This window comes from Eublepharis macularius, chromosome 12 (genome assembly GCF_028583425.1).
Source record: "Eublepharis macularius isolate TG4126 chromosome 12, MPM_Emac_v1.0, whole genome shotgun sequence".
NCBI lineage: Eukaryota > Metazoa > Chordata > Lepidosauria > Squamata > Eublepharidae > Eublepharis > Eublepharis macularius.
In genome coordinates this window covers 54,956,138-54,968,693 of record NC_072801.1, presented here as the reverse complement: position 1 = coordinate 54,968,693, position 12,556 = coordinate 54,956,138, and the positions used below count along the sequence as shown (strand labels likewise).

The following is a 12,556-nucleotide window of genomic DNA, read 5'->3' as shown; positions in this document are numbered from 1 at the left end:
CCAACAAATGCGCACTAGTCACGAAAAATTCTATAAAGCTGGTAATAAATTGCTGGTTCCATTATTATTATAATTATTATTACAGAAGGGACTGAAGGAGTGAAATGGTTCCGGCAAATCATATCCCGGTTTAAGTTTATAAAGAACCATGGTAAAATGATGAGAGATGTACCTTTTGCAGCTGAGAAACTGAAGAACAGAAATCACTAATATGGTTCAGCATGCTTTTTATATAAAATAATAATGTCTTGTTAGACAAACCTGACTGATTATTTTGACAAGATTACATAGTTGGCAATGGTAATTTACAGAAACCCAGTGTGTTTTGCTTAGTACCTTACAGAGGCTTCGGTTCATGGGCAGCTGGAGTGAAAAAGCATACCTCAAATGCATTACAAATTGGCCTGTTCCCAAACAGCTTTTGTTAACACCTGGGCCTGAAGAACACTCTGGGTGGCTTGCAGTTCTTCAAACACTGCATGTTCCAGTTAAAGAATGCTATTTAATTTCTCAGAAGCCGGAGCCCTAGCGCTCTGGCTTCCCAGGCAGCCAAGCAGTCCCTCTGTGGTGGGCCCCCTTTTATGGGAACAGTATAAAAGCCCTTCTTGACTGGGGCTTCTGGCTTCCCCAAATAAAACATTACCCTAAGCTCCTTCCTTACTTTGTCCTTAGTACATAGTGCTAAAACAATTTTTTAACTAATTTGAAGCCGACACAGACAGTTATGGATGCTCTCATTTTGAGTATAAGGCTTTTTGTTGATGTATTTTCTCATACAATTAAAGTCTGTCACATCAGACCACAGTCTACAGGTGTAAATTCATATGACCAAATGCTCTTCCATACAACAATACCCCATTTGCAAGTAGTGGGTGGAAATCCAGCCAGCTTTTTTGTTCAATCTTGCCCAATTCTTACTACAGCCCCTGTCCAATGTGGCTTTTGTCTATGTAGACCCCATGACAACCAGCATAATCTTTGATCCTGCCCAGAAAATTCAGTGTCAGAAAATGGTTCTTGCCTAGACTTCTCTCTGGCATGCTAGTTTCCTAAGTGGAGGGATTTTATTTTAAAAAATATGGAGGAGCATTTGACCATGTGAGCTTACACCTTTAATTGGTACAGTGCAGACACGTTTACCATTTCATCCGTGAAAACTAGGCGCATTATGCCAACTTTTGTTTGTACATTGATCTGCCTCTAGTGGTTAGGGTAAATGACAAGCTAGCACCAGGCCTATCAAAAAGTGGTTCTGTTTGGGGGAATTTATGCTAAGTAATGGGAAAGGGGTGTTGTAAACCTATCACTCTCTAATAGTGAGCTGCACCAAAGCATGGACAACTATGCTGTTAAAATCTTTGGAGCTGATATGGATAGACAGCCCAGTATTTGAACAAAGTGGAAGAAATTGTCATTGCACAACAACCACATTTAGCATCATGTTTGAAAACATTCCTAAGTTGTGAATTTCTCAGGAACACTACCTGTTCTGCACACAATTCCCTTTTTACAAAAATGTATTCCCCTGCCACACACACATAGTTCTCTATTTGCATCTTTTAAAGCTTCTTATATCTGCTTTTTAAGCAGCAAGGTATGCACATAGTGGCTTTAATGACTTTTGCATGTGGGCAAATGTTTGTGCACCTTCTACATGATAGATCCTGGGTTTAAATGCTGAACATATTCTGCTGAGGGAGCTAGGTTAGCAAAAACTCAAACTACCATGTAGAGAAAAATAAGACATATGTATCCTGGAAGTCTGGATGGATAAAAACCCCACTGAAACTACCACCCCAACTTAATATACAGCACACCATTTTCTAGCTCTTTAAATACCCATAATCCAGGCCACAGTATACCATAAACAAAAGGGCAACTTCACTGCAGAGGTGTCCACAGAGCAAACAGCCCCAAGAAGTAGCTCAAAATTTTCTCCATTCGACCCAAGTTTGAATCCCAACTCTGCCATTGAACCTTGGGCAAGTCACACCAGTCTTTACCCTATCCCTATACAGGGTTGTTGTGAGAATAAAACGGAGAAGGGGACAATGATGTAAGCTGCTTTGGGTCCCCACTAGGGTATAAGTGAAGTTAATACAGTAGTGTTCATATTACGATTTTTGTTGTTCTAATGAGGAAAAGTATTCGTATAACATAAGATCACTATGCGCAGGCTTTACTACCTCAAAAGCAAACTGAAAGATGCAAGTGGAGACAAAAATACCAAATCTAGTGGGTGGTTGTGTGGGTGTTACATTACCGAACACTCTAGTTTGTCAAAACTCACTGCAAGTTAAAAAAAAATAGTATACCAGCTTGAAGCCTTCTCTTTGGCATCTACCCATTCTGTGTGCAGGTAGTCTTCAGGGATATCCAAACATGCAAGTCCCCCACTTGTATTCTGAAGTGGTACAGTCCTGGGAGATCTGTCATGTGCTAGATCACGTAGCTTGGCTCTAATTAGGCTTCTTAGTCACTGGCATCAGAAATTAACAGCTGCTACCCTGAAAACCTCAGCACCGTAAATATTGCTGCATTATTTCTTTAACTTATGTGGCTCTGCAGTTTCTCTGGGCTATTTCTGAACTCCTTTAAATGAGGGCAGGGGAAAATTCATGTCCTGTAGCAATATGTTAATTTTGCCCATCATGCCACCCAGATGCACCTCTTTTCTTCTTGAGAGAACCTGGATGTGGTTCAAAGAGTGATTCCTGTCATTTGCCCAGCAGCTGTCACCCAGATTCTTCCCTTCCTCTCTCATAATACCAACTGGCCTGGGACTGGACACTAGGCAAATGAGCATTCAGTACCCTCTGGGCATCAGCCCCGGTTGAAGGGGGCTGGTTCTACATTCCTCCAGTTTATCATGTCCATGGTCAACAAAGAGCTCTTTGGTTTGGCCTTTACCTGGGCATATAACCTCTCTCACCAGCTGCAGCATCGGCTGGGCCAGTAATCTCCAGTAATTCTCAAAAAAATGGTGGAAAAGGCACTGGATGGATGCTCTCAGGCAGTTCAGAGCCCTCTCAGAGTTAGATAGAGGCCGAGGAAGCTTGGTATTCCTGTGGGATGGCAGCAGATAGGGGAGCATGGGAGAGCCATCAGACAATTTGGTGGGAGCATGTCACGGACACAAGCAACCATGCGTTTCCCTCCCCCCGAGGCACTGTGAGGTTCAGACTGTCCTGTTCCCAGAGCCTCGGGGGACTGAATCCTGCCGTCCGTGGCTGCCTGGGGAAAAGAGCTTCCGATGCAGACTCCACACCCAACGCTACAAAAGAAACAAGAGTCTGGTGAGTACCCAGAAAAAAAAATTCCATTTTGATTTTGTCTACCAAATATAAACTGCAGGCCCACAAAGAGGGGCCTTGCCATTTCTGCATTCTGCACAGCACCCACCATTCTGTTAAACTGAGTGTTGAGTCTTCAAACGATTTCACAGTAATCACTGCAGTCACTCAGTATAATTTTTCTCGTATTGCAAATCAGAGGCTGAGAAATAGCAGCTTTGCCTAAGGTAATCCCAGTGAATTCATGCCTGAGGTTAGATTTGAATCAGCGATTTTTGCAGCTTGCACTGTTAGCCATAACGCTATGCCAGCACTACAGACATCAGGTGAATTTAAATGAGAATAGTAACACAAAGACAACTGGAAGGCCAGTGAGGTGGCACAGAAGACAAAGAGAAGCTGCAGGGTGGAGAAAAGCATACAGGTTAAAAAAGTGCCTGGGCGTACAATCACACATTGAACAGAAACTGAGGGAAGTTCTGCAGTGAGGGAAAGTTATCCCTGGAAATAAAGACTGAGAGAAAGACATGGAGAAATGCTGTGTGTTACACTTGGGGGGAGACGTTGAGAGAACATGGGGGGAAACAGGGTGCCCAAAGGCAGAGAAGTTTGGCATGGGCGTTGTACCTGGCCGCCACAACCTCAAAGTGGGGTCACTGGTTCGCCGGCAGCGCCAGAGCTCTGGCAAATAAAGAAAACATACACAAGGCTATCAGGGACAACATGGTGAACCCTGGGGAGGAGAAAGAGGAGAGGGAAATTTTAGGGTGGAATAGGAATGTCATGCAATCTGGTATGTAAACGCACAAAGGTCTGTTTAGACAAACAACCTTGTGGTTATCAGCACCTAAGACAGAAGGGTCTGTCTCTTGCCCTTGTGGTTTGGATCAGTGTGGGCGACATAGTTATGAGAAGCCTATGAGTAGCTTTCTGGCTGAGATGCTTGAATTCTTGAAATAGGCATCTTAGTATCAATTTATACGTTCAGCAGAATCAGCCTTTCCTGGAATGTACTACTTTAGGTTGCAGGGGTAGTGTTTGTAACAGTTTCCCATGAGAAAAACAGAATGGACGACACATGAAAGAAACTAGCTTGCCAGGGAGAACTCAAGCATGAACCCTTTTCCTTGGCATTCTAGTTCTGTACAGCCAAGGAGTTCCTCCTGCTGGCAAAGCATTCAGTGATGCAAACCCCACCTTGGAAAAGCCGCAAAGGAAAAGCTGTGCCATGTTGGTTCTGCTGAGTGTATAAGCGGGCCCACAGACTCCTTCATGACAGACCCAATTGGAATTGTATGCACTCACCGACTGGTGGTGCCCCACAGCGGAGCTACTCCCAGGCAATGATCTTGCCAGGCTAGATGGTTCTCGGTGGCTTGGAGAGGCTTCTTCTGAATCAGAGGTCTCAGCTAGGGGGAACAGAAGAAAAGATATGAGAAAGCATGGAGAGGACAATCTCTAAGAACGCCTCGGAAGACGTGAGAAGAGCAGCATCCTCACCTCTTGGGATAGGCTTGACATCTAGGTCCCATTCCTCTTCCTCAACGTGGCCAGGCAATGATAGCCCAGAAGGGGGTCCAGGACCAAGGCCAAGGGGGGCCAAACGCTGGGCTGGGCAGGAGGATACGCACATCGAGATAGCTGGATGGGCAGCTGAGGGGAGAGAGAAGAATTCAAGACCGTTTTTCCCTCAGCTGAATTCTCCCACCTCACCAAACAGAAACACTATTCCAGTCTGCCCTCTTCCTAACCTCCTTCAATTTTCAATTTGCATAGACAAGAACTATAGTTGTTAGGGACAGTGCAGATTCAGAGAGAGAGAAAGAGAGTGAGAAAAAAACCAATTTACATACAAAAATGCATTGCCTATGTTGTTTACGTAAAGAAGACCTTGCTCATTGATGGCACAGGAAGATAATCTCAGAATTCTCTTTGACTCCACATTCTATAGATGAAACAGACCTCCTGTCAGAAGCATCCCCTAGAGCAGGCCTTCCTCTGCTAACAATTCCATTTAGTAGGAGGTTTCTTCAAAGAGGATGGGGTTACTGCATCTTCAAAAAGGAGGCAATACTCCTGGACCCCAGCTGACTTCATTCTCTCAGCACAAAAAGTAAAGCACGGGAAAAGTTTCTTGAAGTGAAAGTAGTGGTTGCCAGGATCCTTTAGCTCTGATCCCAGCCTCTAGACATCCCTGACCACCCATACACACCTTGTCTCCACAGCAGCTGGGCTATAACACTTGTCCATTGATGCTTGACTTCAGCAGAGGGTGCCTGCAGTGTGTAGGCCTGTCGGGCTGGTCCCCGTCCAAACCACAGCTCAAAGCGTACACCGCTGGGCCCCACACTCTCTGTCAGCCCCATAGATGCTGTCTGTGCAAAAAGAGAGAGGGAGTGGTTAATGGAAAGAGGATAGATGCTCCATTTGGGCCTGTGGCAACTGGAAGGTGAGGCATCCTAATGTAGTGGAAAGGAGTACAGAAGGGGAAGAGAAGAACCACTAGGCTAAAAGGATTTACGTAGCCATCAAAATTCTGGTCTCCTCGCTTCTGAGACACTGGATTCTTCTCGTATCGGGTTAGCCAGTTCCCCATAGCCCCCAGTTCTGTATGTTTCTTCCTAGTACATAATGCTGTACCTCTTATCTTTAATGAATTTCATTTTTCCCTTTCAGCCTGATGCTCTGATAAATCCATTTTCTTAGATGTGTTGTTTCACCCACCATTTTGTTACAATTCTTAAGCCAGTATGGAGTAAGTGCTTAAGAGTGTCGTATGAGGATATGGGAGGCGCAGGCTCAGACCCCAGCTCTGCCATGGAAGCTTGCTAGGCCAGTATCTGTCAATGTAAGCTGCCTCACAGGGTTACTATTGTGAGGATATAATTGAGAAAGCAGAACAATATCGTAAACCACTTTAATAACATAATAATTACATTTGATTTATATACTGCCCTTCAGGACAACTTAACGTCCACTCAGAGTGGATTACAAAGTATGTTATTATTATCCCCACAGCAATCTCCCTGCGAGGTGGGTGGGGCTGAGGGCCAAGCTACACATGACGAATGACACCTGAATGGCAAGTGTATTTCTCCCTGTTCACTTGCCCTCCACTCAATCCACTTGCCAGGCAAGTGTCTTTCGTCATGTGTAGCTTGGCCCTGAGAGAGCTCCGAGAAGCTGTGACTGACCCAAGGTCACCCAGCTGGCTTCAAGTGGAAGAGTGGGGAGTCAAACCTGGTTCTCCAGATTAGAGTTTTGCCACTCTTAACCACTACACCGAGTGGGGTATCGTGAGGAAAGAGGGGGATTAATAACTAAATAAATCCCTTCCAGCTTTATGTCAGATGCCAGAGCCTATGTGGTGTGGCAGTTAGAACATCAGACTATGATCTGAAAGACCCAAGTTTAAATCCTCATTATGCCATGGAATGACCTTGGGCCAGTCACTATCTCTCAGCCTAACCTACCTCACAAGGTTGCTATAAAAATAAAATGGAGGAAAATGGTGTAAGTCACTTTGGGTCCCTAATAGGGAGAATGGTATATAAATGAAGTTAATAAATAAAACAAATAGGTATATCTGAAAGATATGCACATTGCACTAAACAGGCAACTGTCAGGAATCCTATTCCAAAAGGCAATTCCCAGCAGCTTGAACTACTGAGGTCTGTGTTGTGAAGCATTGTTCTCCTGCCAGCGCTGTATAGCACTCAGTGCCAGGGAAGGGGTTACCGTGCCCACCTGCAAGGCCTGTTTGCAGACATAGCCACCCTCAGCTCCCTTGCACTTAGTGAAGAGAAGCAGCCGCTCAAAGAGGAAGGTGTGTCGCTGGCACTTGCGGCGCCCGCACACCATGGTGAGCTCACCACGCTGCAGCAGTGGCCCTTGTTCAGACAGTTTCATCTGCAGGGACACAGAAGCACTGATCAGATGAATGAAGTCAATCCTTCCCCCCACCAAGAGCAACAGAAATGGCACTTGTCCCATTTGCTTGCAGGGTGCTCCTCCCAACTATACCCAAAGCATTGACCTCCCCACACATACACGCTGCAGGAAGGGCAAAACGTGACAAAAGATAAACTGCCCAGGAAAGAAAGCACCAAAGAACAGGGATAAATCAGTCTGGTATGGTGTTAACTGGCATGGGAGGAAGCAGCACATGTACGAGGGTAACTGATAGGAAGGAGGATGTAGCGGCACATGCTGGGAGCACCCATGCGCTCACCTCGCAGCCCCGGATCTGCTCGGCAGCCAGCAGGTCCCTGCCTCGCTGCTCTTGGGCCTCCAGCAGCTGCTGGGCCTCCTGCAGGGCTTGGCGGTCAGGCCCCCGTTCGAGGTCACACTCGCGCAGCAGCTCACCCAGGAAGCGCCGGTACCGTTCCAGCTGTTCCAAGGGCTCACACAAGGCGCGTGCCATTTGCCCATGCTCACGCAGCTCTATCGGTCCCTTCTGAAAGGAGAAGGAAAGGAGGCAGCTGAATGTGGCACAGCAGTGGCCCACAATCTTGTTGAAGAAGAGCCAAAGAGATTTGACATCCAAGCCCCTTGTTTTCATCCATGTGCTGGGAAACCCTGGAATCCTGGCTCCCATGGAGCCAGATACCAATTCCCAAATGCAGCAGAGCACATGCAAACACTCAGAGGCGGAGTTGGCTCCTTACAGATGGTCAGCTAGCAACAGGCCAGTTTCCTCATGACAGACTAGCATCCATTATCTCTGCGCCAGAATGAACATTTCCCCATGAGGGTGAACATCAAATGTGAAGAATCCATTACAAGGCAAAGCTTTTCTTTTATCAACCATCAATCTCGCTTCTCCCAAGGACAAAATTCAACTTTGCTGTTCCATTTCTTCGTGGTCACAGATCCTACCTTGCTGGTGGTTCGAAGTGAAGCCAGGGTGGCCTGGAACTTGTGGTGATCTTTGGCATAAATGGCATAGAGTTGAAACTTCTCCCCCTACAAGGTAGGAGAGAAAAAAGGCTCTCTCACTCACCCAGCCTAGCAGCAGTCTAGGAAACCTGGTTGCTGTGACAGACCAAGGCGAAACCAGGAGACTGTTCAAGTGATTATTCCTTTTTCCTTGGCACCCCAATTTTTTAATGGCAAAGTGTGAACTGGAGATATGCAGAAAGGACAGGGATACCTTTTTTGTGCCCTGCTGCTGTGCCTTTTAGGAACAGCTGAGGAAAACATGGCATGCAATGTTAAAGAATTGGTTTACATACTATAAAAATATGGGAGAATGTGAAGACCAATCATCCACTATTCTGAGTGCCAATGCTACTTATTTGTTTGTTTGCTTTCAGAGGAAGGTTCAACTTGCTGCAAAGACTGGGAAAGAAGTGCTGGGTTATTGTATAAGGAGGCACTGCAAGTGGATTAGGTTGGTTTTGCTTTCTTTTTAAGCTTGGTCCAGTTACTCCTCACAGTCAATCTGTAGTTGCCCGTTGGGAATTATTCTGAGGTAAATATCAGCAGATACCCTCAAAATGGAGCAAGCTTCCATGGCGCAAAGTAGTGTGAGGTCAAACTACATTTCTAAAAGGAGATGTGTGGAGGAACAGGGCTTTTGTCTTGTGTGGAAATCATGCCCCCTTGCTTGGAAGCACTTGCCCCTAATTGCCAGCTGTGTGTGGGGTGGCTATAGTTAAGCAGAGAGAGGCGAAAGGCACTCTACACATGCTCAGAAGTGCTCTTCTCTTTATTACTACTTCACATACTCCATAGCACTGGGCAGGGGGGAATACTTCTGAGGGCTAAGCCATAGGGAGCCTTGTTGCAAATTGAACCATATGATTAAGGAGGTTTCATCAGCAGGAGTGAGGGGAGGGGTGGGGATGGACACCGGCCCTCAGCATGCTGTGGAGTGGAAGCAACAGCAGTGGGTTATCATCCATGGTGGGGCACTCACATGACGCAGGAAGCAGCCCCCGGTGCGCGATGGGTGGTTCATGCATCCCTCCAGCTCGCTGAGGAAGCTGCTGCTATGGAAGGCCAACAGCTGGTCCCGCGTGGCCCGCAAAGCACTGCCCAGGCATCTCAGCTCAACGGGCAAGACCTGTCCCCCAGGTTCCGGGGCCAGAGACAAAGGCTGGGCCAAGGCACCCACATACTCCCGCTCACACTCCAGCATCTCAGCCAGAAGCTGCTGTTGGACCCTGGGGGGAAAAGGGGGGGATGGGAAGGGGTCTCACACTTAGCATTATAACAGTCTGTGGAAAGTTCAAACAAGGATATACTGCTAGCGAGTGGGTAAGCTAGGTGCAGATTTTAGGTGCTGCTGCAAGTGGCAAGGCAGGTGAGATACATCTGTCCATCAGGCACTCAAGAGAGCTTTTGTGCAACTTCTGTTTGTGGGAATGAGGCTCACACAGGAGAACAACCTGAAGGGTTGTGCCCCTGTCACCATCTGTTATCTCCCCAGAAGGAAGACAATCTTGAATTTAAAACAGCCCCCTATCCCCAAAAGATTTTTTAAATTACCATACATAACTAATTTATTTGAGAATTTAAGATGACCCCGTTTTTCTGGACTACAGTCCTAGGAAATAACTTGACCTCCCTTTCAGGTAATTAATAGGTGCTGTTTGGACTTTCTAGCACATGGACCAGCCAGGATTGCATACTTATCCCCTGACAGATGCAAAGCAATTGTGTTGCCGTTCATTCTGCCCTAACCTGAACTGCAATTGAGCAATAAAAGGTGACGGAAACCTCCTCCCCTCCTGCCTGCTCCTCGACTCACCCAAGACAGCGCCTTCTTTCCGTGCGTGGTGTGGCTCCCCAGGGCGCTTCAGCAACATGAGTCCCACTGCGACTCAACAGCACATGCTCGCGGGGCGAACAGCTCCTATCTGCCAGTTCACGGCTGCTGACCTCTAGGCCGCGGATGTGCACACTGGGACGTCCTGGATCGCTCAGGGCTCGCAGTGCCAGGGGAGAGGCGGGAGACAAGAGCATCTGGGGGCTGGCAGGAGGACCTCCTTTTTTCTTGCTGCTGTCCAGGGGACTGCTTCGAGTAGGGGAACAACAGGGAGAGGCCTTGGGGCTGGGGTGTGGCTGGAAGAGAGAGGTCAGGCTGCAGGAGGAGCCAAACCTGGCACTCAGGCCCCAGCCATGTTTTGGTGAGGAGGAGGAGCTGATGCTGCAGGCACGGGGCCGTGGGGCAGGGACGGCTTCTGGCACGGCCTGAATCTTCCCTTGGAACTTGGGGCTCAGGAGTAGCATCCTCTCCAGGGATGCTCCCTCCGCCAACCTTTCAGTCAGCCTCTTCTCTTCTATGGTGCCGCCAGTCCCTTGTAAACTTATTTTTTCTTCCATGGTTTGCTCTTGTGCCTACATTGGATGAGATACAGGCAAGACTAGCAATCTTTTGTTTACAAATAAACACAATTGCTTTTCTCCCCCCCCCACCAGGGGGTGAGATTCTGAGCAGCTTAGAACATTGTTCTCCCCGCCACCATCCTCTCACAACAACCCTGTGAGGTAGGTCAGGCTGATGCTATGTGACTGACACGAGGTAACCCCGCAAGCTTCCATGATTTAAACCCACGTCTCCCAGGATCTGGGAAGAGCTGTGATTGACCCAAGGTCACCCAGCTGGCTTCAAGCGGAGGAGTGGGGAATCAAACCCAGTTCTCCAGATTAGAGTCCCACTGCTCTTAACCACTACACCAAACTGGCTTCTGACAATATCCATCCAATTTTTCCAGCCTTTATTTTCACTGTTTCACTCTCCTATAGGGAATGGAAGGATAACCTTCAGAGGTTGGGAGGAGACCGATTCTTCATCAGCTCAGTCTTCAAAGAAGACAAACACAAGCCTACCATTAATAAGAGCCCACCAAAGTAAGTTCTGACCTTGGCCCTGGGGGCCCCAGCTTCCTTACAGCTGCTGTCTCAGAAATTACCTGTGTATTTTCCCACTCTTGTTGTAACACCTCCAGGCGCCGGTTGCTGAGCTGGACCAAACTGTGAAGGGCCTCATCCACCTCTTGGTAGAGCTTCGTGACAGCCACAGTCTCGGCGCTACAGAGAGAAACAGTGGGTCATTCTGGCTTCTGCTTATCACATTAGGGTAGTATCCTGGCAGGAGGAGAAGGAACAACTTGCAAGGATCAGATGGGGGCCAGTGGAGACTGGAGGAGGGGGAATATAACATATTTAGGAGCCACCAGGTAAAAATGATTTCTCTCCCAGCCATTTTGTATTATGTAGCTTGTGGGGTCCACTTGGAGTGCAAAATGGTTGGTGGGGGAAAGAATTACATATGGCTGTACTGCAAAAGAGTGCAGCTTCCCAAAGTTGCTTTTCTTAACAAAAATTAGTCCTTCAGGGCTTTGTGATGTATATCTATATGCAGCATTTAGTTTGTGCCTCAGAATGGCTGAACCCCATTGATTTCTGTGGTGAACTGCCTTGAGGAGGGAAAAGGGCTATAAATTCCCTAAATTCATAAACAGCATGCTTCTTGATCCAGAACTGACCAGGACACTGCTTTCTTATTGTCAGTGACTGTCCCTTCTTTGCCTCCTTCCCTTTTATAACTCTGTCTGTAGTCTGGGTGATAAATGGTGTTTGGATCTCTCAGAATAAAGGGCATGCTGTCCAGCCAGTGAGCTGCCAAGTTGCCTCTGTGCATCTTTTCCATCACTGCAATGCAAGCAGTTACTGTCTCTTTCTAAGACATAGATGTCGCTGAGAGAGATGCCCTTGGAAATTTGGCTCCCCAGGCTGCTGCCGAGTTTGCTTCTATGTTGAGACCAACCCTGGAGTGCACAGACAGACTTTACAGACCTTGAAACATGCAGTAGAGTCACCTCCAGCACCCTGCTCTACAGGGTTCATTCAAAGTGCAGGACAGCTAACTGAACAACACTGAAGTGGACTGTGGGTCAATTGGTGCTATAATTGCTTGACTTAACTGTGCTGAAAAGCAGCAATTCTGGAAGAAATTTGCCTCAATACACTGCCATCCAGTGTGGTTTAGTGGATGGTGTTGGACTAGAATCTGAGAGACCCAGGTTTGAATCTCCACTCTGCCATGGAGACTTGCAGGGGGACTTTGGGACAGTTACACTCTCTAGCTTAACCTACCTCACAGGGCTTGTGTGAGGCTAAAACACAGGAAAGGAGGACAATGCAAGCTACCGTGGGTCCCCACAGGGGAGAAAGGTGGCATATAAAATGAAGTAAATAAAGAAATAATGAACACAGAAGGGGTGAAGGAGATGGCAAAGGGCAGTCTCCTGCTG

The 12,556-nt window shown here is 47.2% G+C and overlaps 1 protein-coding gene and 1 long non-coding RNA gene across 6 annotated transcripts in view; one reads left to right on the top strand and one right to left on the bottom strand.

Annotated features, from left to right (window-relative positions):
• Positions 1–210: 210 nt before the first annotated feature.
• ARHGEF40 (Rho guanine nucleotide exchange factor 40) overlaps positions 211–12,556 on the bottom strand; it is a 33,949-nt gene continuing 21,603 nt past the window's right edge. For 2 of the 5 annotated variants that reach the window (XM_054993606.1, XM_054993604.1), the window contains exons 10-19: positions 11,213–11,330; positions 10,048–10,637; positions 9,214–9,460; positions 8,172–8,258; positions 7,525–7,749; positions 7,041–7,202; positions 5,506–5,668; positions 4,794–4,946; positions 4,599–4,702; positions 211–3,274 (exon numbers count right to left, since the gene is read on the bottom strand). In XM_054993606.1, the coding sequence (XP_054849581.1) occupies positions 3,179–3,274; positions 4,599–4,702; positions 4,794–4,946; positions 5,506–5,668; positions 7,041–7,202; positions 7,525–7,749; positions 8,172–8,258; positions 9,214–9,460; positions 10,048–10,637; positions 11,213–11,330 (1,945 nt within the window). In that variant the 3' untranslated portion in view covers positions 211–3,178. Of the gene's footprint in view, positions 3,275–3,920; positions 4,027–4,598; positions 4,703–4,793; positions 4,947–5,505; positions 5,669–7,040; positions 7,203–7,524; positions 7,750–8,171; positions 8,259–9,213; positions 9,461–10,047; positions 10,638–11,212; positions 11,331–12,556 lie in introns of those variants that run through there. The other 3 variants (XM_054993605.1, XR_008597983.1, XM_054993608.1) reach the window with 3 other exon arrangements.
• On the top strand, positions 3,185–12,550 carry LOC129339014 (uncharacterized). Its single transcript, XR_008597984.1, has 4 exons — positions 3,185–3,296; positions 8,609–8,685; positions 11,046–11,150; positions 11,249–12,550. It is a non-coding gene; the product is annotated as an uncharacterized LOC129339014 (long non-coding RNA).